Below are 22559 nucleotides of genomic sequence, written 5' to 3'. Positions count from 1 at the left end.
AGAATATCCAAGACATCCAGCAGATCCAGCAGATTCAGCATATCTGACAGGCGGTCGAGTCGGCAACGGTGCGCTGGACAGAGGCAGCAAAGGACATGAGGGCTTACCCTGAGCAATCTAATCCAGGCGGTTAATTGGGGGCCGAGGTGCGATGCAAGGAATGCAAGGAATGCAAGGGATGCAAGGGCCGGGAGGGCAACGGGCGGGGCGACAGGACCAAAACAAATAGTCACGCCGATGGGCAGGCGGCAACGGGGCAATGAAAAGTAGTTTGCGACCGATTCAGCAATGCAGGCGGGGAAGGGCGAGAAAGGCGCCGCCGCTTGGGCGCTGCAGCCGAAGCAGTCGAATCTGTGGGTGGGTAAGAGAACGGCGCGGGGCGGGGGAGACGAGAGTGACCCGATACAGACTTGGTAGATTCGGTACAGACTCGGTACGGACTCGATGTGGCGGGATCCAGTCCGATTCAATCGGTCCTGCTGGATTCAATCGTCCTTCTGGATTCAATCGTCCTGTTGGATTCAATCGGTCCTATTGGATTCAACGACTCCAACTCGATCCAGCACGATTCAGCACGATCCAGCACGATTCAGCTCGATCCAGCACGATTCAGCTCGATGCAACTGGATTCTGCTCGTCCGGTTGGATGCGATGCGGCCAAGGGTGGCAGTCACAGACGGCCGAGGGCAGCACAGCGGGCGTCGGTGCAAGTCGGAGGAACTGGAGGCGGATCAGATAGGAGCGACATTGGCCATCGTGCCTCGGGCCGATCCCCGAGAGCCTTGCCAGCCGCCCCCTCACCAGCGACTGCCACACTCTCGCTCCCCGTCTCGGTCGCCGAAATAGCGGGTCTCGCCCGGCCGAGGCGGGAAGAGAGCCCCCGTCACACGCCTCGCTGCCTGGCCTCGGCCGATGCACAGCAGCCGGTACAATGTCGCACGGGGCAGCAAGGCCGCCAGCGTGCAAGCAAGGGCGGATGTGCGCTGCTTGTTCGGCGGGGATGCCGTTGCCGTTGGGTTTCTTGTCGGCCATGGGCTGCGTGTTCGCCTGGTTCGCGACGGCGGCTGCGGCGGCTGCCTGCTCTCTCTGGGCTGGCAGATGTGCCTTTGTATGTCGAAGCCCAGGTCCTGCTGGCCATGGCATATCCCACTGGCCATGGTATCGATTCCCAGCCAAAGTCGCATCGATTCCCAGCTCAAGTCGCATCGATCGGAGCGCTCTTCCACGTGCGGCAGTGCTCGCCGCTCCATGAAGCGTGCCAAGCCCGAGGCATCAGCCCAGCGGGACCCTCGATGCGGGTGCTGGGTTGCGGCCATCGATAGAGTGCAGCGGCCTGGACAGCGGCCTGCCGCGCATGCCATCGGGGCCGCTGTCTCGCCATGTCTCTGTGTTGCCAGGCGAGTGGATGCAAGCAGCAGGCCGTCGGCGATGTTGGATGCGAAACGCAGCTGTTCGCAAAGCTCCATCGCAGGAGGTCTGCCCGATGCGTCGCCGAATCCCTCCCCAGCATCGCCCGATGTGTCGGCAGACCTCCGCTTTCGTCCTTGCCAGAGCCGCAATCTCATCCAAGGCCAGTTTTGAGCGCCAGGCGGTGCGTGGGGGGACGCCCAGCACGAGTGCCTTCGATAGCATCTGGGCGATCTGCAGCTTTGCGCAAAATGCGCTCGTTGGTGGTCGAAGCCATGGGCGCTGGTAGCTGGGTGCTGCTTTGTGCATTTGTTTCAGGAGCGCGCCGGCCAAGGGCTTGGACCACGTTTCCAGACCACGCGACACGCGATTGGCGGACGCGCTGCCTCTTGTCGCGCCAGCCACATTTGGCACCTTCCATCTGGGGACAGGACGCGGAAGTGGCGCTGTGGCAGTGCAGGTCCGGCTCGATCCATCCAATCCATCCAATCCATCCAATCCATCCAATCCATCCAGTCCATCCAGTCCATCCAGTCCATTCCAGCCAGCCGTGCTTCTCATGTCGCCTCGCAAGTCCTGTCGTCCCCTTTGAGTTGTCCCGATCCTGCTGCTTTGCTCCTGCTGCCTCGCTCTCTGCGCCCGGCCAACAAGAAGTACTCCAGACCCCGTCACCACCACCGTCACCGATCCGGCTGTGTCTCGGATTCACTTTCTGTCGTTTGCTCGGACCGTCGACCACCTCCCTTCCAGGATCTGCTCTCGGATCTGGCTCTTGCCTCGCCGGCGTCCCTTTCTTTCGGCTCTGTCTGCGTGCACTCGATACTCGTCCAGACCATTCGGCATCATGTCTCAATTTGTCCAGCCGCCCTCCCAGTCGCACATCAAGGCGATCCACTCCATCAACGAGGATGTCCCGCCCATCTATGTCGATCCCTCTCGCTTCCAGGGCACCTGCGACAGCGTTCATGCTTACGGCAAGATTGGCCGGATCGGCGAAGGCACATACGGCGTCGTCTACAAAGCCAGGCATCTCAAGTCTGGCCAGATCTGGGCACTCAAGAAGATTCGGATGGAGCTCGAGACCGACGGCCTACCCATCAGCAGCATCCGAGAGATTGCCTTGCTGCGATCGCTTCATCATGACAATATTGTCCGAGTCCACGATGTCATCGTTGGCACCGAGCTGGGTAGGTCCTCCATTTCCCTCGTCCCTTCTTCCTTGACCGAGTACTCGACAGTGCCTTTCGGCGGCGTTTCCATAAGGGCCATCCTATAGACGCTCTGCTCGCTTCGGCTTGCCGGGCCAGCACGATGCCGCACGAATGCCGCCATATCCTCGCTTGGGCGATCTGGGCTCGGCTTGCTCGGCTTGCTCGTCCTGTGCTCTGCCGTAGCTCGATGGTGTTCTGTCCTCTTCACACTTCAACATCCTGTGGCGCTCTATCCGGCTCCTGGCACCATACTGGAATGGATGCACCGCCTTTGGAGCATCTGAGCGTTGGACACTCTCTGATGCATGGACGAGCTTGTGTTTATCCAGACCCTCGTCCAGTCGCTGTTTTGGGGTACAGCTCGACTCACATTTCCTCGCTTGCGTTCCACTCTCACTCTTGCGCTTCAGACAGCATCTTCATGGGTACGTACAGGCGCTTTGATACTCTTTTCATCGCTCGGTCAATGCTGCTCGTCTCCGCTTGCTGCTCCGGGAATGGTTGATTGGTCTGACCATGCATTCTCGATCCATGCTGCTTTCACGGTCTGCAGTCATGGAGTTCTGTGAATACGACATGGCGCATCTGATGGACAACTTTATCAACATGGGCCCGTCTCCCGGGTACAAACCGGCACACGGCAAGTATCAACGCTCTCAATGCGACAGCTCAGATCGCACATGGCCGCTTGAACTCAAAGCCAAAGTGAACACGAGGCCTCGCCAACTCACCCAACTGCGGCTGCCCTGCTGATCCTGCGTGGACTGTTGATCGTCACTGACGGAGCATCGCTTGCGTTGCCACTTTGCTGAATCGCCTTCCATGAATCACCTCCCATGAATCCTGCCCTTGGATGTCCTCTGCCAACGCTCAACTCGTGCTCTACTTGTGCTCAACTTGTCCTCCAAAAGTGAAGTGCCTGATGCTGCAGCTCTTGAAGGGCCTTGGTGAGGATCCAGCAAATGCAGGCGGGCGATGTGACCATGAAGCAGGGTGCTTTTGCTGTCATGAACGGATTGCTGGAGTGCGAATGCATTACCGATGTTGAAGTTGTCGCTGTTCTTACGATGGCATTCCATCAACTTTGTTCCTATACATCATTGCACCCGCTCCATCAATCACTTGCTCTCGTCAATTCATTCCACACAGAGTACCTGCACAACAACTTTATCATCCACCGGGATCTCAAGCTTTCAAACCTGCTCTTGACCTCCACAGGCATCCTCAAGATCGGTATGTCCTCGTTTCTGTCGCTCTGTCTGCGCTTTCAGTAGCGGTCCGCCAATACCATTCCCATACTGCAGTAAGACTGAGAGAAACAAAGTGCGCCGGTCTCGCTCTCTCGTTCTTGATCTCCCCCCCCCTTACAAACATGGAGCCGAGGCTGACGTAGATTTCTTCGTGCTTGTCCCGACAGCGGATTTTGGTCTCGCTCGAAAGATTGGATATCCAAGCCACCCTATGACCCCCAAGGTTGTGACGCTGTGGTATCGGGCACCTGAACTTTTGTACGGCGACAAGAACTACACGACGGCCGTAGACATGTGGTCAGTTTACTTGAGCAACGGCGGTGCGACTGTGCCCTTTGACAGCGATGATTCCGGGCAGGGTAGATGACGGTTGGCCCTATTCAACCACACTGCTCCCACTCAATGTCTCTCATACCCCCTGTCCCCCAGGTCAATCGGATGCATTTTTGGCGAGCTCCTTAAATCCTCCCCTCTGCTGCCGGGCAAAGTCGAGCTGGAGCAGATATCGCTCATCTACAAGTTCCTGGGGCCTCCGAGCCTGCAAGATTGGCCCGAATTGGCCGACCTGCCGTACTACGACACGTTCAAGCCGACAGCCCAGCAGAGCAGCACCAGCCAAAACATCCAGCGCAACAGCGCCCGTCACCATTTCCCCAATGCCACCCAGTCCGAACTGGACCTGCTCTTTTGGTTCCTGACCTTCCGGCCCTCGCGGCGAGTCCGTGTGTCCCAGGCCCTGAAGCATACGTACTTTAAAGAGTATCCACAGCCATGCGCGCCGTATCTTCTCCCAATGCCACATCTCAAGGAGCAGTCGTATGCATCGGAGCCTCTACCACCGCAGCCACCACCGCCGCCAGTCACCTCTGCGGCGACCCGAAGAAACGGCCATGTCTATCCGAGTGCAAGTGGAAGTGCAGCCGATCCAACGAACGGCAACCGAGTCCCCCGCGCGATAGGTGTCCACCACGGCGACGGCAACACGGCCACGGCCTCGACACCATCCCAAGCCGTGGCAACCTTGCACTCGGGCGTTCTCAAGCGTGCCTCGATCAAGATTGGCACGGGGGCGGGTCTGGGCCTGAGCCTGGGCTTGGGCGGGCGCCAAGGCAACGTCCATGCCTTTGATCTGGACCCGGCTGGCCAGTCGACATCGAAGCGCACCTCAACAGCAGCAGCGGCGGCGGTGCTACTGGTACATGGTCTTGACGACACCACCGCTATCTCCGGCACCAACACCACCAATTCGCTGACGAATGGGACAACGAGTCTGCAATCCGCATCCAAGGTCGCCAAACTGGGAGCGAACGCAAACGGCGGAATCGGCGCTTTGCTCCTGCGGAGCTCGGGTGACCACCCACCCGACATGGCGGAGCGCAAGCGGCGTGAGTACGATGTGGATTACGACGACTATTTGCCACTCGGCGCGCCGGCATTCAAGCAGTTCCGAATGTCATGAGCAAATGGGCAAATGGGCAAAGAAGCGAAGGGGCGAAGGGTCGAGAGGCGGGACCGTTGCTATCCAGCCGCGAGGGAGGCCCTTCCACTCGTGGATGGTTCACCGCCCACCCGATGGCCATCAGCGCGGCTGGCCTCAATAGACTCGCTCTCTGCCATCGGATCATCGCCAGTGGCTCCAATCGAGTGTTTGCACGAGAAATGGGAAACGTGTGCAGAATCGCAGGTGTGCTGACACAGAATCGAGTGTCTTGGATTGCCCGGCCCCCCCCCCAACTCACAGAGCAAAGTGCCATGGACTGAACATGAAATGTACCTCTGAAGCCAAAACAGAGTGACCGATGCACTCAAAGTGGGCACAGTCTCGTTTTTTCTTTTAAATTCTGCACAGACTGTACATAAAGGTTGCATGACAAGTGTGCGGCTGGATCGTGCAAAGAAATGAATCGTGGAAAGGGCGGAGAGGGAGGAGGGGGGGGTGAAGATGAACCAAGGGGGCGGTGGGTGGTGATGATGGCGTGGTGGCAAGGCCAGCAGGGAATGCTGTGTGGAGCCAGCGGGGCGGACGGGGTAGTTGAGAATATGAAATGACCCTCTCTCTTCTCGCAGAAGATGCGTGTCTGCCTTGCTTCTTGACGAGCGTTGGTGCAGATCGGTGGGAGGGGGCAGCGCAGGCTTGGAGACAGAACGAGGCCACCCGCCGGCAAAAAACAGCCTTCTTATGATCAGCAGGGACGCGGCCCCACTCATCCTTTACTGCTGGGCGCACTGCACCTGGGGGCCGTGTCCGCGCTCGTCTTCGTCCATGTCGTCGTCGTGCGCGTACCGTGATCGGTTTCCGGACGAGGGCTCATCATCGGCCAGGACGACCTCGTCGATGACAGCGTTGCCGAACGCAGGCAGCGGCTGGCGAGCAGGCAGGACCTGTTCCAGCAGCTTGAACTTGGCCTCGTCGGTGACCCAGTTGTTCTCGGGGAACTCGACCTCAAACTCGATGAAGAGGCCGCCCTTGTCGAAGGGGTTCTTGTATCTGCGCAGTCCAAGCAGGAGCGACGGGATGTGTGCGGACGATCGGGTGGATGTGGTACATGGCATAGTCGATGACGAGGGTGAGGGGATCAAGGGCGCAAATTGGACAGAGTGACGAAGACATGATTAGAAATCGGTGCAGGTCAGTCGGAGCACCCCCCCCCCGCCAGGAGAGCCAAAGAATCTGCACAGGCGACATCCACGCCCAGACCAAATCATCATGCCCAACGGCAGCATGTGGCCCAGTCACATACCGAGGCATGCCCTCGTGGCGGATGCACTTGCGTGCTCCAGGGCGGATGACTTCTCCCGGGAGGATGTTGACGAGCAGGATGCGGTCGTCGAGGTGCTTGATGGAGAACTGGCCGCCAGTCAGCGCAGTCAGCAGATCAATCTTGACCTTGATGAACAGATCATCATCCTTGCGGGTGAATCGCGCGTGCTCCTTCTCCTCAAGAACAATGATAATGTCGCCCGGGATGATGCCAGGGGCCTGGTCGGCCTCACCGGCAAAGGGAATCTTTTGGCCCGAGCGCATACCCTTCTCGATAAAGACTTCGAGGATCTGCAAAAGCACAGTCGTACACGCCAAGCAGAAATCGAGTCGAGTGAGCAGATTGCAAGCCAGGAGGATCAATGGCACAGGGGTGTCAACCTGTGAGCCTGGGATGGTGCGGTGGTGCGCAAACACAACTCGCTCGACGCTGTCAGAAAGATACCCACCTTGCGCTCGGTGTTGATCTTCTTGCCGTTGCACTGCTTGCAGCGATCCTTCTCCTTGAGGATCTCGCCCTCGCCGTTACAGTCCGGGCAGGTCTGCTGCATCTGCTGGATCATGGGACCCATCTGGCGGATGACAACCTTGATACCGCGGCCACCACAGCCCTGACAGGTGCTAGGGGCAACGCCGTCCTTGCCGCCCTTGCCGTCGCACTTGGCGCAGAGCACCTGCTTCTGCAGGGCCAACTTCGAGACTTTGCCCTTGTAGAGGTCCTCGAGGCTGACTTTGAGGCTGTGAAGCATGTCCTTGCCGCGGCGGGGGCCCTGGGGCCGACGGTCAAAGAAGTTGCTATGGCCGCCACCGAACAGATGCTCGAAAATATCGGTCGGCATGCCGCCGCCCATGCCACCGTCGCCGTTCAGACCGGCCTCGCCAAACTGGTCGTAGACCTGTCGCTTGTTCGAGTCGGAGAGAATCTCGTAGGCGTGGGAGATTTCCTTGAACTGCAGCCGCCAAGATCCAACGCGAGGAGGAAGTACGAGGAAGAGGCAGAGAGGCAAAGCGGCATGTCAGCGGGGTAGATCGCGACTCGGACGAGGGCATCTGTTTGTCAAGGAGATGCACAGCATCCAGCTCTATCGGCGGGAGTTCCTCGCTCACAGATCCGACACCATCAACTCAGAGCGGCAATCTCCGTCACAGCACGGCATCAACAAAGAGCGCCCGGCACGCCAATTGCTGCCACCTCGATCCGCATCCGAGCCATATCGCTCGGGAGTGGATGCGGAGCGGATGATGCTGGGAGATCACGAGGCCATTCATGTCGCAAGTCGTTGGGACGTGACTCGTCCACACAGTCCTCTGTTTTGTTGACGCCAGGGCTGGGGACCACCAAAGAGCTCATCCCACACGAGCTCGATATCAAGGGCTTGCGAATAAGGAAAAACAAGTACCTGATCACCGGCATCGGGGTTCTGGAAAAACAGGATTGTGGGAATGTAAGCATCAACGATGGCCATTACCGAAAACGATGTCTGGTCCAGACGGTGGCGCACGAGGCTGGAGCGAGCGATTCGTCGAGCAGGGTGGTAGCGGTTGCAGCAGCAGCTATCAGCAGAGGCGGTGCGGGTGGAGACACGTACCTTGTCTGGGTGGTATTTCAGAGCCAGCTTCCGGTAGGCTTTTTTGAGATCATTCTGAGCAAAGCGGCGACGGAATACCAAGCACGAGGAGCGATTAGGACACAGAACGGAGTCGCTGGGGCTGCTTGGTGAAGCTGTGATCACATTCCCAATAGGTCTTCACACGGATCGCACCCCAAGATCATCGTGATGTGTCCGCGCGGCTGCTGCTAGTGCAGTCGAGCAGGGTGGAAAGCTGTCGCTCTCTCGTGGGATTCCTGCACGAGCAGTTGGGGTGCGCTGCACCGGTCCGCCGGCGCGATATACGATGATGTGCGGCGTGATGGATGCGGGATATTTACTTCCGAGCACGACGGGTCGACACCGAGGACCTCGTAGTATTTGGTTTCCTTGACCATTGTGAGAGAGTGTGTGTGGATCTGGAGATGCCCAGGATACCGAGGCGGGTCAGCGCATAGAGCCGATAGGGCTGCCGAGAGCCAGCCAGGCTATCGAGGTGCACCGATCGTAGGGGCAGTGCCGAGATTCACGGCATCGCCAGGCTCACCTCGCAGTCCGAGACGCAGGAAAGGGCAGAGGGGAACGAAGGCGGGTGGATCTCGATAACAAATGGCGCCGAGAAGAGCTTATATAGCGGCTTCCCAGGCGGATAGCAACAGAGGCACGGGCGAGGCTCGCTGCGGCGAGAAGCCCGGCGAGAGCCCAGGACACCGAAAATCGAATGCCCCTGTTGGTCGCACAGAGCGCTCTCTGTGCGCAGCAGCGTGGTGCGTGGTGCGACGGACGCGCCTTGTGCGCCCGGGTTGCCGCAGTCTCTGTGTGCGGCGCTGTGCTGGCGGTATCAGGCTGCTGCGCACACTGTTGATGTGGCGGGCATGCTGTCGAGCCGCGTCGCGCTCTCGGCCGAGGCCGTCTCGCTCGGGCGAGAAGCGAGGGGCGAGAATCAGGATGAATTTAATCTGTTCGGCGAGAACAGCGCGCCGGCGAGGCCGCGCCGAGAGCGCTCTCGCCCAAGCCAATTGCCCTCCTCGCTGCTCGCCGCGGCAGAAGCCCGCAGAAGCACGGCGAAGGCAGCCGACGACGGCGGAAAGCGATCGAAGCTGGGCGGGTGTGGCTTGGCGGGTATCCCGGACCAGCAGATCATGTCGAGCGGGCTGGGCAAGCAGGGCAAACGGAGCAAACGGGGCAAACGGGGCAAGCCCATCTCCTGCTCGCATCTGTGCTGGTGCTTGGACGGAGGCTCTGTCCTCTGCTCGACCGAGCCGCCAGCGATGCCGGACCCCGTGTCCGTTGGGAGAACATCAAACCCGCAGCACCGGCGCTTTTGGTGCTGCGGCCTGGCGCGATCTAACAGGGCCTTGCGAACCAACGAGTCGATTTGGTTCTTCCAGGAAAAAGGCAGTAGTGTCGCGCCACATTCATGGCAGTCCAGGCACAGGCACAGGCACAGGCCGGGCGATGGCTTGGATGCGAGTTCAGCGCCGGTGCTCGGCTCAAAGACGAGCATAAGCACCCTCGATTCGGTCTGCAGCCCATCGACCCCTATTGCTGTGGTTCAGGCTGAAAGCCGACAGCGCACCCGCCTCGGCGGACGACTCCGGATCGAGGCGCGATCTTCCCCCACGACGTGGGCTGTTGGATCTTGCTCCTGGTGCCCAGTCCGCCTTGGTCGGCGCTGGCCGGCTCATTCTGCCCTCCGCATCCACACCCACCTCCGCGGATGCATTGGCTCGGCCAGCACTGCCGGGCGGATGCATGGGGATGCGTGCGGGAGTGGCTCCCCTCCCGCCAGAGAAGCGGTGACGGCGGCCCAGGGCAGTGCCAGGCGGTGGATGTGTCGCTCCACCCGCTGGGGCTTCATGGCGATCATGGATGGACAGACACTGCCCGCCGCATGCTGTCCCGACTCGGTGTGGGTGGGTGACATTTACATGGCTGTCAGCACCAGCATCGATATCAGCACCAGCATCGATATCAGCACCAGCATCGATATCAACGACATCGATATCAACACCAGCATCGATACCAACACCGGCATCGATATCAACACCGGCGTAACGCAGCCTCGGCAAACATGGGCGCTGTTGCCGACAAAGCTGTGTTCTCCCCACGCCAGGTCACCTGGCGGGCGTCTCCGGCCGGCGCACCAATCCGGTCCCGCGATCGCCCGATGGCGTGTCCGCACGCGCTCGTGGTTGGCCCGATCGGAAGGCATCCGTGCGACCCTCGCGATCGCCAGCCCCGCTTCCCGTCCTGTTGCTGCTGCCTTGCTCCGGCACCAGCCCCCCCCCAACAAGATCCTCCCGATATATACCGTCGCTCGATCCGTCCTGCTCTCCCCCCTGCCTCCGTGTCCCCCTCCTTCCCAGCATCGTCGCAGCCATGGCCATCTTCAGCAATCTCGCCAAAAAGCTCCTCAACAACGAGGACCCCTACTTCACCGCCGTGGTTGTCGCTCTCGCCGGCACCCTTGGCTACTTGGCCTACAAGGAGTACAAGGTATCTCCTGATGGCATGCTCCGATCGTCTCGATGTGCACTTCCGTCTGTCTCGGTCGCCATGCACATCTATTCGGATCCATACGTACTGTTGTCGATCGGCCCATGCACCACTTCCTCCCGCTCACACCAATTTCGTCTTCTGGCTGGCAGGTCCGCAAGAACATCAATGGCGACATGACCCCGTTCGACGAGGACATCACCGAGGGTCCCTCCGGCCCGGGCCTCAAGCTGCAGGAGCCCGGTGCCGATTTCGTCGATCCCTTCTCGCTCCCGCACGTGCCCATGAACTTCAAGCGCCTCTCTGAAGCCGAGATGCTCCAGCGCTCCCGCGAGTTTTACGAGCATCTGAACAAGCGCCGCACCGTCCGCATGTTCTCGTCCGACCCCGTTCCCATCGAGGTCATTCGCGAGTGTGTCAAGGCTGCTGGCACGGCTCCCTCGGGCGCTCACACTGAGCCCTGGACGTTTGCCATCGTCTCGGATCCTGTCGTCAAGCACAAGCTCCGCGAGATCATCGAGGCCGAGGAGAAGATCAACTACGAAAAGCGCATGTCCAGACAGTGGGTCAGCGACCTTGCTCCCCTGGTGAGTGTCTGGCTTGGAGCCACTTGTCTGTTGCGAAAGGCACGACCGGCCGTGATCTGCAACGGGCTTCCTCGGCTGTCAGCCTCCACAGACTCGACCACGAGACGACAATGACGTTTACCCTTCCTTCTTGCGATATCAAAAGGGCACCGACTGGCACAAGGAATATCTCGATACCGCACCCTACCTGATCGTTGTTCTCAAGCAGGTCGGGCGCTGATCCTGCACAGAGACGTGGCTGTGTGGCGTGGCCAGCGATGATCTCAGCCCTGCTGCAATGATCGTAGCCCTGCTGGAAGAACCTGAACACTGCGATGCGCTGCAACATAGCCTTGGTTTAACATGGTGCGTTCCCTCCCGTCTCAGACCTACGGCATCACTGACAACGGCGAGCGCAAGAACCACTACTACTTTGAACACTCTGTCGCCATCTCCCAGGGTCTCCTCATCTCTGGTGAGTCTGCAGCGTCTGGTCGACACGGGCATCACTGACATTGCTCTGTCGTGGTCTTGAGTGGCCATGCATTGGTGCGGTTGCTGATCGAAGGTGCTGCTGCTGTCATACCCTTTCCACAGCCATCCACAACGCCGGTCTGGCCACCCTCACCTCCACTCCCATGAACTGCGGGCCTCAGATCTGCAAGCTTCTGGGCCGCCCTGCCAACGAAAAGGTCTCATTGCTGCTTCCTGTGGGCTACCCCGCCAACAACGCCACCATCCCCAACCTGCACCGCAAGCCCTATGAGCAGATTGCGGTCGAGTACTAATGCCGCCTGTACAGTATGGTGAAAATAACAATGGGGACATATTGTCTCATTCCGACAAGATGCACGCCGTGGTCGGATCATACCATACACCCGGTCGAGAATGGCCAAACGGGGTGTGATGCTTTCATGAACAGGGCAAGGGCCAGGGCAGGGCGGCGGTGCAAACGCGCATGGGGACACAGGCGTGACACAGCCGACGGACGCGCGTCGGTCTGTGGTGGGCGTTCTGGAACCAGCCACCGCACAGCACACAGCCAGGCAAACAAGGCGGGAATGGGCACGTTCGTCTGCGTGCGCCCTGCCGGATGCGACACCGAGAACACAAACAAACGGAATCCGTGGCCCGGCGGCGATGTCGGCGCTGCTTGACAGAATGCGCAGCAAGCAGACCAGCACAGGACAGTGCGGCCCACCACTGACACCATAACGCACCACACAGCAAAATAGAACACTGCCAACAAGGGCGTGCTCTTGTCTGCTTCTTCGCTCGCTTCTGTGCTTGCTTCTGCGCTTGCTTCTGCGCTTGCTTCTGCGCTTGCTTCTGCGCCCTTGTCTGCCTGGCCGCTCAGGCGGCGGGCGGTGGTGGGGGCCGCTGGCCAACAGCCCAAATGCGGCCAGCCGCGCCTTAAAATTCAGTGCGTTTCCTTCGCTCCCCGTTTCTTCGGCGTGCTCTTCGCTTCGGCCTCGCTCGTCCGTCTCGCCGATCAGATTGCTCTTCTCCCGCTCGAGCACTGCTTCGTCTCTTCGTCTCGATCGACCTCTTCCGTCTTATTCCGCAAAAGCAGAACAAACCATGTCGCTCAAACTCATCCGTCTCGCTGCGGCGCTGCTGGCTCTCTCCAGCGGCGTCCTCGCCCAGGAGGGCGGTGTGAGTACCCCGCTCGACTCTTTCGCCTCTGCCCTGCCTCGAATCCGCATCTCCTCTGTCGGATCTGCGTTGATCATGGCTTGCTCACCAATGATACTTCGTTGTAGGCCACCGGTCCTTCCACCCTCAACCCAAGCTACAAGTGCGACCCCACCACTTGCGTGATGCCCAAGTGCTACTGCGCCAGCAGCAACCCACCCGGCGGCCTCACTCCCGCCAAGATCCCCCAGTTCATTACTCTGAGTAAGCACGCTTCTTCCTGTCGTTCTCGTTCGGCTTGTCCGTCGCAGCCTGAAATCGCCGCGCTCTTGGCTGGACATCGGAACACAGTCCACGTCTCGAGCAAATCATCCGAACGCCTTTCAGTCCAGAGGCTCACCTTCCATCTTCCGCCCTTTGTCACCTGGTATCCACATTCCATCGACTACGCTGGATGTCCGCCACCCTCAGCCTTCGATGATGCCGTCAACTCGGTCGTCGAGCCCGTCATCTACAACTTGACCAACTACCATGTCAACCCCAACGGCTGCCCTCTTGCGGCCACCTTCTTCGTCTCCACCCAGTGGACAGACTACTGGAGAGTCCAGAAGCTCTACGGCAACGGCCACGAGATTGCCTGCCACACCATGAACCATATCGGTATGTGCAACTCCTGCCAATCACCGATATGTTCCCAGTGATTCGCCCGCCACCGTTTCACGATCTAAGTGCCTCGCCTTCCCTCTTGGCTTACAGGAAATCCACCCGTCGAGGAGATCCAGGGCTCTCAAATTGCCCTTAACCACTACGGAGGTGTTCCCAAGAACTCGCTCCTGGGCTTCCGCCATCCCTTCCTGCTCTACTCGACCCAGTCCTATCAGAACCTGGCCTCTCTCGGCACATTCCTCTACGACTCGTCCATGGTTGTTGAGGCCAACACTCCTATCTGGCCGTATGTAGTCATCTCTGTAGTCATCGAACTGCCCCGCACACAACCCACAGGCGCGACTTTGAACGCAACTGTTCGCTGGCCATACTCTGCGACATGTCCTCCACTGCCGTCGCCCTGGTTGCTTGAGCACGCTTTGCGGCAAGGTGCTCGTCAAGCGCACTCCTGTCATCTCCGCTTTCATCCCTCTGATGGCTCACATACTGCTCTACTCGCTCTATCTCACATCGATACGATGCCTTCGTGGCTTGTAGCTACACTCTGGACTTTGGCCCTGCCATCGGATGCGTTACCGGATCTTGCACCGGCAACTTCTCGTTCCCGGGACTGTGGTCCATTCCCATGCCCAACCTCAACAACCCCGATGATACCATCAACACCTCGATGGACCCTCTCGCTACTGCCACTGCTCCGCTCACTTCGGATGGCATCTTGGCCATGCTCAAGTTCAACTTCTTGAAGCATTACAACGGACAGCGCACCCCCATGGGTCTGTTCCTCCACGCCACCCCTGCTCTGCCCACGATCGAGCCCCAGCGCCTGACTGCCTATATGCAGTTCATCTCCTGGACTCAGTCCACCTACCCGGACGTCTACTGGGTCACCAACCAGCAGCTCCTGGCGTGGATGCGCAATCCCACCGACACCCAGGGCTCGCTGACCAACCCGGCTTTGGGCTGCACCATCGCGGCCCGGGATCCCTCGAATGCCGAAGTCTGCGACGGTGTCGACAACAAGGGCGACGGCAACATTGACATTGGCCTGACCGAGTCATGCTCCTACATGGACCAGAATGCGTACTTTTCGTCGTGCTTTGGCTGCCCCTCCAAAGCCCCCAACGTCTCCGATCCCAACCCTTCGACCACCAGCACTCGCCATTTCATCCCGGATGCCGGCTGCCCCAACGCCGGTACCTGGGATCCTGTTGCGGGCCAGTGTGTCAACCTGAAGCGCAAGGTTGCTGTGGCCGGCGAGGCTCCCTTCAACCCCCCTCCCGGCATCCAGATCCCCGGCATCTCCAACCAGAGCAGCACCTCTCCCTCCCAGGGCTCCAAGAGCGCTGCCGCCTCCCGCTTTGACTTTTCCCTCGCCTTGGCTCTCGTTCCGGCTGCTGCGTTTGCTCTGCTCACCCGCCACGCTTGAGCAGCTCCTGCGCGCTGGGTGGTCAGCTCTCCCCCCTCATCTGCCTTTGACTCTAGAATGCAGTCCATCGCCTATCCTTCATCCTAATCACAATCACAAGGTCCACCAACGTTCCATCGCCCTGCCGACGTTGGATCTCTCCATTTTTATACTCGACTCAAGTGTCCCCCTCCATCGATCATCAAAGATTCGCTCACCTCTCCCTCTTTCCTCCCTCTTTCCCCCCTCCTCGTTGCCTGCCTGTCCAAGCCCTCATTTTTACAGCCCCTGCCCAGCATCAGGCTGTGCTGCACCGCAACCCATGCCCTCTCCTACCCTCGCCCTTTTTATATCTACAGCGTACCCATTTTGAAACGGGAATCCCTGTTTTGAGTCAGGACTGTCGTTGATTTACGGGCCTGAATACACACACCGCCCATCACCCATCACAATCACTTGTTCGTTCGCGGTGTGTGCTGGGTGCACGTGTCTCTGCCGTGTCGTTGGTGGCGGGGTGCTTTGGTGCGGTCATCATGACCCACGCACAAACGAGTCGCTGCGCCGCGTCGGCCGTTGTATGAACGCCTGTTCCGCTTGTTGCTTGTGGGTCCTGGACCCATTTAGCGCCCTTCGCCGCTGCCGGCCTCCGTCTCGCCCCCCGTTTTCTGAACGTCTCCCCGCTTCTTTGGCTTCCTCTGCAAGCCATCGCCAACCCAATTTCTTCTCCATTCGCACTCGGCCCCTGCTGTCCTGCCCCCCCCCCCTGCTGCGGCTTTCCCAACCCTCAACGCCTTCCAGCCATGCAGCACAGACTCCCAGTGCGTCTCTGCTGGATGATCATGGCCCTTGTCCTGATCGCTGCTCCAAGCTCCAGCTCGGTCATTGTAACGCCCCAGCTCTCAGCCCTGATCCCCAGAATTGTGGTCGGTGTTCCGAGCAGTTCCCAGCGGTTTCGGGAGGGAGGTTTTGCTGTTCTTGCAGCAGTTTCTGCTTCCGTTTCTGCCTCCGTTTCTGTTTCTGTTGCTGCTGTTAGGTCTATCACGAGGCTTACCCGCTCCCATATCCTCCGGATCGCCAGGGTCCATGGACCGCCGGCCAGTCCTACAGCTTTCCCGTCAACTGGAACAGTGGAACAGGGTTCCTCGTCGGCAGTTCGTTCACCGTTCTTCTCTCGGTAAGCCCCTTCGCTCCAGATCGTCGGTTCACTGCCGGGCACAGGATTTCCGGCGCTCGCCACTAACCAACCAACGAATGTTGATGCGCTCTGTCGCATGCACTGTGTTCTCGTTTCGTCTTGGGCTGCCATCACAGGGCACAAGCGCCTACGGCATCGGGTCCGGGACGGTGCCCCTGACCACCGGCACCCAGAACATTGGCGTCAGCCTGCCCTCCAACGTTGTCGCAGGATCCTATAGCATCTCGGTCTGCAGCTCAAGCGGGGTGTGTTCCCGCGGCGACTTTAATATCGCCGTGGCTGCTGCTGCTCCGTCGTCATCGTCCACCACAACTACCACAACCACAACCACCACGACCACGACCACTACCACAACCACTACCACCACGACCGTCGCCACCACCACAACCACCACCACATCGTCGGCTCAGCCCACAACGTCCGCCGCGACATCGTCTGCATCCACAACGGTAACGACCAACGTCCCTTCGTCATCCTCGACTGTAAGCCCCCCAGCCACATCCTCACCTCCTGCCACTACCTCTTCCACCACATACCCTTCCGCATCCGTGACCATCCCTATCATCACATCTGCAACGACCTCTGATCTGTCCGCTTCCGTTACCAAGGATACCACGGCGCTGTCCACTACAGCCTCCTCCCAGACCGTCATCCCCACATCCGTCGAACCTCCCTCCTCGACCCAACAAGACGGCAGCACCGCGTCCTCGACTCAGTCGGGCTCTGGAGCACCATCCGGTTCGCCCACCCCACAACCCGCCAGCGGCCCATCCCAAGGTACCATCATCGGCGTCAGCGTCGCCGGAAGCGTGGTGGCCATCGGCATTATTGCATTTATCGGCACAAAGTACTACCAGATGCGCAAGGCCAAAAAGCTATCCGATATCGCGTACGAGCAAGTCTCCCACCACCAGGACCACGCTGACCGGAGAACCAATCCTTCTACACGATCCGTGCTGAGTGACGATCTGGGCCAGGTCGGAAGTGCCTTTGGTAACTACGGCCCCAGCTCGTCCATGCCGGCCGCCAACCATCCGAATGCCAGTCAACCTAGTGGCAGATATGACTCGGGTGGTGGCTCGGGCATGTCGCAAGGCGGGTATGGCAACCAAGGAATGTCCCAAGGACCTGGTCAAATGCCCGGACCCTCCTCGCAAATGCCTGGGCCGAATACGGGGCCATCCGTCCATGGTGGCGGTGGCGGTGGCGGTGGCAGCAGCTCCGTCGCTCCCGCTGGCAACAACCCGTACAGCGGACCTGGCGGATACGGACCTGGTGGATACGGACCCCAGGGCCCCGCTTCTGTTGGTCAAGGAGGCGGCGGCATGTCCAACGTTGGGTTCGGAGGGTCTGGTGGCTCAGCAAGCGTCGCTCCTGGAGGTGTCGGCGGCGCTGTCGCCGGAGCCGAGACGGTCGCCCCGCTGCTCCCGCTGACGGCAATCGCGGCCGTAAACCGGAAGCAAAAGAATCAGACCAGTACACCCGGCCATCAAGCTGACCCAACGCCTCTGGTAGACTCGCCACCTGCGACTGGGCTGTCGAGAGCACCGGAAGGTCCCGTCGCCGTGGAGTCACTCTCAATGCCTGTCCTTCCAACCGAACTGCCGAGCTACCAGTCACCCGCCTCGGCCGATTTGCGAGAAGTCATCCACGGACGCAAGGCTGTAGCCGCAGATGAGCTCTCAATTTCCCTGTACCAGCAGGTCGTAGTGCTGCAGGAACAGTCCGACGGATGGGGGCTGGTCGAAAACGAAAAGGGGCAGCGAGGATACGTCCCGCTGAACCATCTACGTCGGCCGATCTAACAAACCTGCGTCGCTGTAAACTGCGGCTTAGTATTGTGCGATGCAACGATCGGCAATATTCTCGGCTGCTGGTAGTAAGCGACACCATCGCCATCCAGCTCGGTGGCAGGATCTGTTTGCCGTTCTCAGCCAACCAACCCTGCACGCTGACGTGATGGCGGGCGCATTTTCGGCGCGCCCACAATGAACTGTCATTTTGCTTGAGTGTGAATACATGAGTGCCTGTGAGTACCCAAGTTTATAGCCCAGGGCAAGCGACGCTCGCGAGTCCCCGTCATTTGAATCTCACTTGATACCTGTGGCAACGACACAACAAGCCGGGACGGCTGGCTGCGCACATCGGGGTTTCACACACGTGATGCTCATTTTTTTGTTTTTCCTGGCCGTTCTCCCCGATCGAGTGTCCGTCGACAGCAGCACCGACAGCAGCACCGTCGGTCCTGGTCCATCCACACGCCTGCAGAGACCGTCATAGCACACCATGGCCGACTCTGTCAAGTACCATCTTGAGCGCATGCTCCCTGAGCTCGAAGATCTCGAGGAGCGAGGCATCTTCAGCAGGGTAATGCGTTTTATCCAACGGACCAGCATCAACAGCGCTCTTGCCTTTTCTTGGCCACTCAGATCGTAATCTCCTGTATTTCTTGAATATGCATGAGCTCTCCAGTCCGCATTCTTTGTCAAAACCCCCTCTTTTATTCTTCCCCGACCGATTCTGACGGATATTCGCTCCACATCCTCCACCGAGCCAGGCCGAAGTCAAGTCCATCATCAAGCGCCGAACAGATTTCGAGTACGCCATCCATCGGCGCATCAGCAAGAAGAGCGACTATCTCCGATATATTGAATACGAGATGAACCTTGAAAAGCTCCGCAAGAAGCGCAAGATGAGGCTGCGACTGGACAAGAAGCCTCGAGGCAAGAACAAGTCCGAGCCAAACATCACACTCTCCGACCACAGCATCCTCAGACGCATCCACCAGCTCTATCACAAGCTACTCAAGAAGTTCTCTGGTGATGTCCATCTCTGGATCCAGTATCTCGAGTGGGCTCGGCAGAGCGGATCGTCGAAGCTGTTGGGCAAGAGCTTTGCCCGGTACGTTGTTGGAATGCACATTGTCGATGCAGGCACTTCGCTTTGCGGTCGTGCTTCCGAGTTCCCCAGACATCGACGCTGGCGGTTTGGACCTGCCCTCTCGCGCTCTATATCGCATCGCCTTGCGCCAGCCTCGGTTGCCAGTCGTATCTGCAACTGTTCGTGCAACGACACCTGTGCCTTGAACTCTCTCTTGCGAGTGATGAATCTGCTCGCGAATCGGCCTTGCCGATCCCTCGCCCAACTTCGAGTGCCGGAACAGATTATCCTAACGATGCGATGCTATGTATCATTCTACCGCGCGTTTCCTTGTGTGTTTGTCATCATCCACGGCCGACTGCATTTCAGTGTTATCCAATATCACCCCACAAAGCCTGTCTTCTGGATCATGGCCGCTGCATGGGAGTACGAGGAAAACTCCAACATCTCGTCTGCTCGAGGTAGGCTGTCTCTCAACTCGTACAGCACTAATCGCGACCAGTCGACTCCTTGATCAAGATTACGGGTGCATCGGGCGCAGCGAAATGGCCGTGATACACGAGACAGGATGATCGCTCGGTCTGGCTCACCTTGAAGGCAGAGTTTACGGTCAGCCCGGTCGCGGCTCATGCTAACTTTGTGAATCGCGACTCTGTCAGTGCTGCTGCAGCGTGGTCTTCGCTTGAATCCCGAGTCTCAAAAGCTGTGGCTGGAGTACTTCAAGCTGGAGTTACTATGGCTCATCAAGATCAGAGAGCGTCGGCGTCTGCTGTTTGGCGAAGGTGGAAAGCCCAAAAAATCGACCGCGGTCCCAGAACCAAAGCCAAATGACGCAGACAAGGTCGATGTGGATCTGGACGATGAAGACGACGACGACAATCGTGACGGCGATGAGGCCCCTACGGGTGTCAGCGTCCCTTCTCTCAGCGAAGAGTCTGGACTGGAAAATCCTCTCGAAAATGTGGGTGGCGTTCATGCTCTAGCTTGAAGCATGCCAGAGTTGATTCTGCAGACTCGAGTGACGCTCGTTTCCGCGAACCCGCCATGTCTTCTCATTCTGATTGAAACGGGCATGCCGCTGTGTCTTGTACTGCCTCGTTACTTCCCAGGATCCGGTCATATCGAAATCGCTGACGTCCGAGCCCGAGAGTGTTCTGGAAAAGTCGCTCTCGCCAATGCAAAAGGCACTCCTTGAGTTGGCCATTCCTCGCGCGATCTATCGGAATGCTGTCAAAGGTAGAGCTCCTTGCATTATGCTGCCCGCCAGCGATGCGCTGCTGCTTTTGTTTGGCATCGCTCGGTATCTTATTGCCCCTATCTGTCGATTGCAATCGTGCTCGCACAGCTATCGCAAGCAATCTCCCATTTCGGCTCGAGTTTCTGGAGCTGTATCGACAGGCCGGAGACGATACTCAAATTGGACAGGATGAGATCTACCAGAGGTGAGCATCAATTGATTCACACATTCTTCAGAAAGCACGCCAATGATGGTCATAGAAGCGACAATGGGTTGGATCCTCAAGCACCCGTTAGCGGTACCAAAATGCGCGCACCCTGTCCCTAATTTGACCCCTCCTACCCTCCCCGATCCGCCCGACAATCCACAGTCTGGCGACAGATTTTGGAGACGACCCTGTCGCTATCTCGGCCATTTGCGAGCGCTACTTGACTGGCCTGACGACCTCCGATCCCGGCTTTCCGGCGGCGCTCAAGATGGCTATCGACGAGTACAAGGAGTATCTTACGGTATGTTGACCCTCTCGTTTTGAGCGGCTGACAGGCAGGCTTGGGGATTTTGAGCCAAGGATATCCATTGGTATATCTACCGGGACTTTCGAAACCTGTACTGGACTCTGTTCGATACTTCCCGCGCCTCTATGGATATCTTTATGATGCTGGATGGCTAACCTGGCGCTTTCCTTCGCAGGATACAAGCTCGCCCGTCCTATGCACGCGTTATCTTCGCTTCCTGAGCTCGTGTCTTGCTCGAACAGACGAAGAGAATCTGGTGAGTTTCAGTATGATTACATATTCGCTTTGGCACCAGCAAATCAAACCCTGGTCCTACCGGGATAGCCCACATGAACAAGCGAATACTGACCGCGGTCCATGTACCCGCTGCAGCGCGCCTATATCAGCAAGCTACTGAGGAAGACGTTCGTTCTCGCGCACGATCTCGAAGTAGCCGAGCCGACAGCGTATATCATGTGGTCCGATTTTGTTGAAGACAAGTCCGAGAAAGAGGCTGCTTTGACCTTTGGCATCGACAGGCACCCAACAAGCATCGAGTTGCATCTGGCCTACATCAAGCAGACAATGCACAAAGGCGCCGAGTTCACTTATTCGCATTTCCAGGCTGCCGTCAAGGCCGCAGCAAAACAAGATAAACACACCATTTGGATTCCCTTTATCGACTGGGTTGTCTCGGAGAGCAATCTACCAGCCAAAGACGTTGAGCGGACGTTCAACCAAAGCGCAACCGTCAGCGAGCTTGGCTATTCCGAATACGAGACCCCGCTCTTGGTCCAGTACATTGATTGGGCACACAAGGTCGGCGGTATTGCAAAGTGCCGCGAAGTATGCGAAAGGCTGCGAAGCCTGCGCACGCGTCAGCCCGAGTTCTATGAGCGATGGATTCAGATCGAGACCGAGCTGTGCAGCCAATGCTCTTCGCAGACGTCCAAGAACAAGCAGATCAAACAAATCAGGAAAGTGTATGAGATCTTGATCGAAGCCGACACCAAGCGACACGGTAGGTGGCTCACCCTCCTCGTCCGGCAAGACTGCTCTTTCGATCGGGCGACGTGCTCGGCGGCCTCGAGCTGGCTGCTCATTCCCTTGTCACGGAGACCCGCAAAGGCTGCCAAACACCTGTTCCGATTGTCTGTACTGATGTGCCCTCGATTACAGATTCCTGGCTGTCATGCATCGAGTTCGAGATGGAAGTCTCTGGAGACATGACCCAGGTCACGCATTTACACTGGCGGGCGCTCAAAGAGGTCGACAACCAAGACGCCTTCTCGAAGGGATACGAGGCCCTCAAACAGCGGGTGTGATCCACTGCTGGTGCTGTTGATGAAACACACTATCTGTACCAGGCGGATCCGGCTCAGATATGAAGAAACGAGCACCCTGTTATTGCAGAATACATCGCGCATTTGCGCGGTTCGTCGATGAGATCTCACGGAGTAATCTGCACCGTCAAGGTATCTGTGGAACTCCCAATGATGGGTGTGGGTCATGGATGTGGGAACTCAGAGCCCCCCCCCCACAAAAGAAACAAACCCAGATTGTTACAACCAATCCAGAAAGAAACGAGATACTTTGGCTATTGGTCGTTGGCCGAATGATTTGTTACCTAATACCATCGCGCGCTGGCCATGGCCATTCACCGCTGGCACTCCGAGACCAGTGTGCATGTAGATTGTGGAGATCGGAGAGCGACCGGTGGTCTTCACTCGGAGGTGGTTTGTTCGATTTCTTATGGCATAGCTA

The 22559-nt window shown here is 58.5% G+C and overlaps 6 protein-coding genes across 6 annotated transcripts; 5 read left to right on the top strand and 1 right to left on the bottom strand.

Moving 5' to 3' along the window:
• Window positions 1-1991: 1991 nt before the first annotated feature.
• BJ171DRAFT_544239 (kinase-like domain-containing protein) lies at window positions 1992-5637 on the top strand. Its single transcript, XM_053113005.1, has 7 exons — window positions 1992-2594; window positions 3029-3043; window positions 3172-3258; window positions 3530-3565; window positions 3768-3851; window positions 4036-4165; window positions 4298-5637. Exons 1-7 carry the CDS (start codon window positions 2252-2254, stop codon window positions 5325-5327), a joined length of 1725 nt encoding a protein of 574 aa, XP_052961565.1. The 5' UTR covers window positions 1992-2251; the 3' UTR covers window positions 5328-5637.
• BJ171DRAFT_544236 (uncharacterized protein) lies at window positions 5638-8810 on the bottom strand. The gene is made up of 7 exons (XM_053113004.1): window positions 8766-8810; window positions 8560-8637; window positions 8219-8272; window positions 8030-8050; window positions 7079-7579; window positions 6610-6920; window positions 5638-6356 (listed from the first exon to the last, which is right to left on the bottom strand). Exons 2-7 carry the CDS (start codon window positions 8614-8616, stop codon window positions 6080-6082), a joined length of 1221 nt encoding a protein of 406 aa, XP_052961564.1. The 5' UTR covers window positions 8617-8637; window positions 8766-8810; the 3' UTR covers window positions 5638-6079.
• A 1773-nt stretch (window positions 8811-10583) lies between these two features.
• On the top strand, window positions 10584-12136 carry BJ171DRAFT_86276 (Nitroreductase-like protein). Its single transcript, XM_053115955.1, has 5 exons — window positions 10584-10717; window positions 10870-11304; window positions 11450-11512; window positions 11671-11758; window positions 11881-12136. The coding sequence occupies exons 1-5, from the start codon at window positions 10601-10603 to the stop codon at window positions 12069-12071; spliced, it is 894 nt and encodes a 297-aa protein (XP_052961563.1). The 5' UTR covers window positions 10584-10600; the 3' UTR covers window positions 12072-12136.
• A 728-nt stretch (window positions 12137-12864) lies between these two features.
• Window positions 12865-15426, top strand: BJ171DRAFT_563758 (uncharacterized protein; the record flags this gene model as incomplete). The annotated part of the gene is made up of 5 exons (XM_053113286.1): window positions 12865-12939; window positions 13047-13182; window positions 13390-13578; window positions 13675-13870; window positions 14122-15426. The coding sequence occupies 5 exons, from the start codon at window positions 12865-12867 to the stop codon at window positions 15008-15010; spliced, it is 1485 nt and encodes a 494-aa protein (XP_052961562.1). The 3' UTR covers window positions 15011-15426.
• A 230-nt stretch (window positions 15427-15656) lies between these two features.
• On the top strand, window positions 15657-18225 carry BJ171DRAFT_544233 (uncharacterized protein). The gene is made up of 3 exons (XM_053113003.1): window positions 15657-15912; window positions 16068-16163; window positions 16301-18225. The coding sequence occupies exons 1-3, from the start codon at window positions 15790-15792 to the stop codon at window positions 17987-17989; spliced, it is 1908 nt and encodes a 635-aa protein (XP_052961561.1). The 5' UTR covers window positions 15657-15789; the 3' UTR covers window positions 17990-18225.
• BJ171DRAFT_544228 (U3 small nucleolar RNA-associated protein 6-domain-containing protein) lies at window positions 18179-22408 on the top strand. Its single transcript, XM_053113002.1, has 11 exons — window positions 18179-18213; window positions 18391-18551; window positions 18742-19085; window positions 19434-19525; window positions 19724-20025; window positions 20174-20300; window positions 20410-20506; window positions 20672-20810; window positions 20992-21072; window positions 21189-21816; window positions 21975-22408. Exons 2-11 carry the CDS (start codon window positions 18471-18473, stop codon window positions 22118-22120), a joined length of 2037 nt encoding a protein of 678 aa, XP_052961560.1. The 5' UTR covers window positions 18179-18213; window positions 18391-18470; the 3' UTR covers window positions 22121-22408.
• Window positions 22409-22559: the final 151 nt, after the last annotated feature.

Source organism: Polychytrium aggregatum, assembly GCF_025602895.1.
Source record: "Polychytrium aggregatum strain JEL109 chromosome Unknown BJ171scaffold_161, whole genome shotgun sequence".
Lineage (NCBI taxonomy): Eukaryota > Fungi > Chytridiomycota > Chytridiomycetes > Polychytriales > Polychytrium > Polychytrium aggregatum.
This window is presented reverse-complemented; position numbering and strand designations above follow the sequence as displayed.

Excerpts from the sequence above, each read along its gene's own strand:
- BJ171DRAFT_544239 (XM_053113005.1), top strand. The coding sequence starts at position 2,252 with ATGTCTCAATTTGTCCAGCCGCCCTCCCAGTCGCACATCAAGGCGATC. Across the intron at positions 3,259-3,529 it reads CGGGTACAAACCGGCACACG|TGAAGTGCCTGATGCTGCAG; the intron begins GCAAGTATCAAC and ends GTCCTCCAAAAG. Across the intron at positions 3,566-3,767 it reads GCAGCTCTTGAAGGGCCTTG|AGTACCTGCACAACAACTTT; the intron begins GTGAGGATCCAG and ends CATTCCACACAG.
- BJ171DRAFT_544236 (XM_053113004.1), bottom strand. The coding sequence starts at position 8,616 with ATGGTCAAGGAAACCAAATACTACGAGGTCCTCGGTGTCGACCCGTCG. Across the intron at positions 7,580-8,029 it reads ACCCCGATGCCGGTGATCAG|TTCAAGGAAATCTCCCACGC; the intron begins GTACTTGTTTTT and ends TGGCGGCTGCAG. Across the intron at positions 6,357-6,609 it reads CGCCACGAGGGCATGCCTCG|ATACAAGAACCCCTTCGACA; the intron begins GTATGTGACTGG and ends TGGACTGCGCAG.
- BJ171DRAFT_86276 (XM_053115955.1), top strand. The coding sequence starts at position 10,601 with ATGGCCATCTTCAGCAATCTCGCCAAAAAGCTCCTCAACAACGAGGAC. Across the intron at positions 10,718-10,869 it reads TGGCCTACAAGGAGTACAAG|GTCCGCAAGAACATCAATGG; the intron begins GTATCTCCTGAT and ends TCTGGCTGGCAG. Across the intron at positions 11,305-11,449 it reads TCAGCGACCTTGCTCCCCTG|GGCACCGACTGGCACAAGGA; the intron begins GTGAGTGTCTGG and ends CGATATCAAAAG.
- BJ171DRAFT_544233 (XM_053113003.1), top strand. The coding sequence starts at position 15,790 with ATGCAGCACAGACTCCCAGTGCGTCTCTGCTGGATGATCATGGCCCTT. Across the intron at positions 15,913-16,067 it reads CCCTGATCCCCAGAATTGTG|GGTCCATGGACCGCCGGCCA; the intron begins GTCGGTGTTCCG and ends CCGGATCGCCAG. Across the intron at positions 16,164-16,300 it reads CGTTCACCGTTCTTCTCTCG|GGCACAAGCGCCTACGGCAT; the intron begins GTAAGCCCCTTC and ends CTGCCATCACAG.
- BJ171DRAFT_544228 (XM_053113002.1), top strand. The coding sequence starts at position 18,471 with ATGGCCGACTCTGTCAAGTACCATCTTGAGCGCATGCTCCCTGAGCTC. Across the intron at positions 20,507-20,671 it reads CAGGATGAGATCTACCAGAG|TCTGGCGACAGATTTTGGAG; the intron begins GTGAGCATCAAT and ends GACAATCCACAG. Across the intron at positions 21,817-21,974 it reads AGCCGACACCAAGCGACACG|ATTCCTGGCTGTCATGCATC; the intron begins GTAGGTGGCTCA and ends CCTCGATTACAG.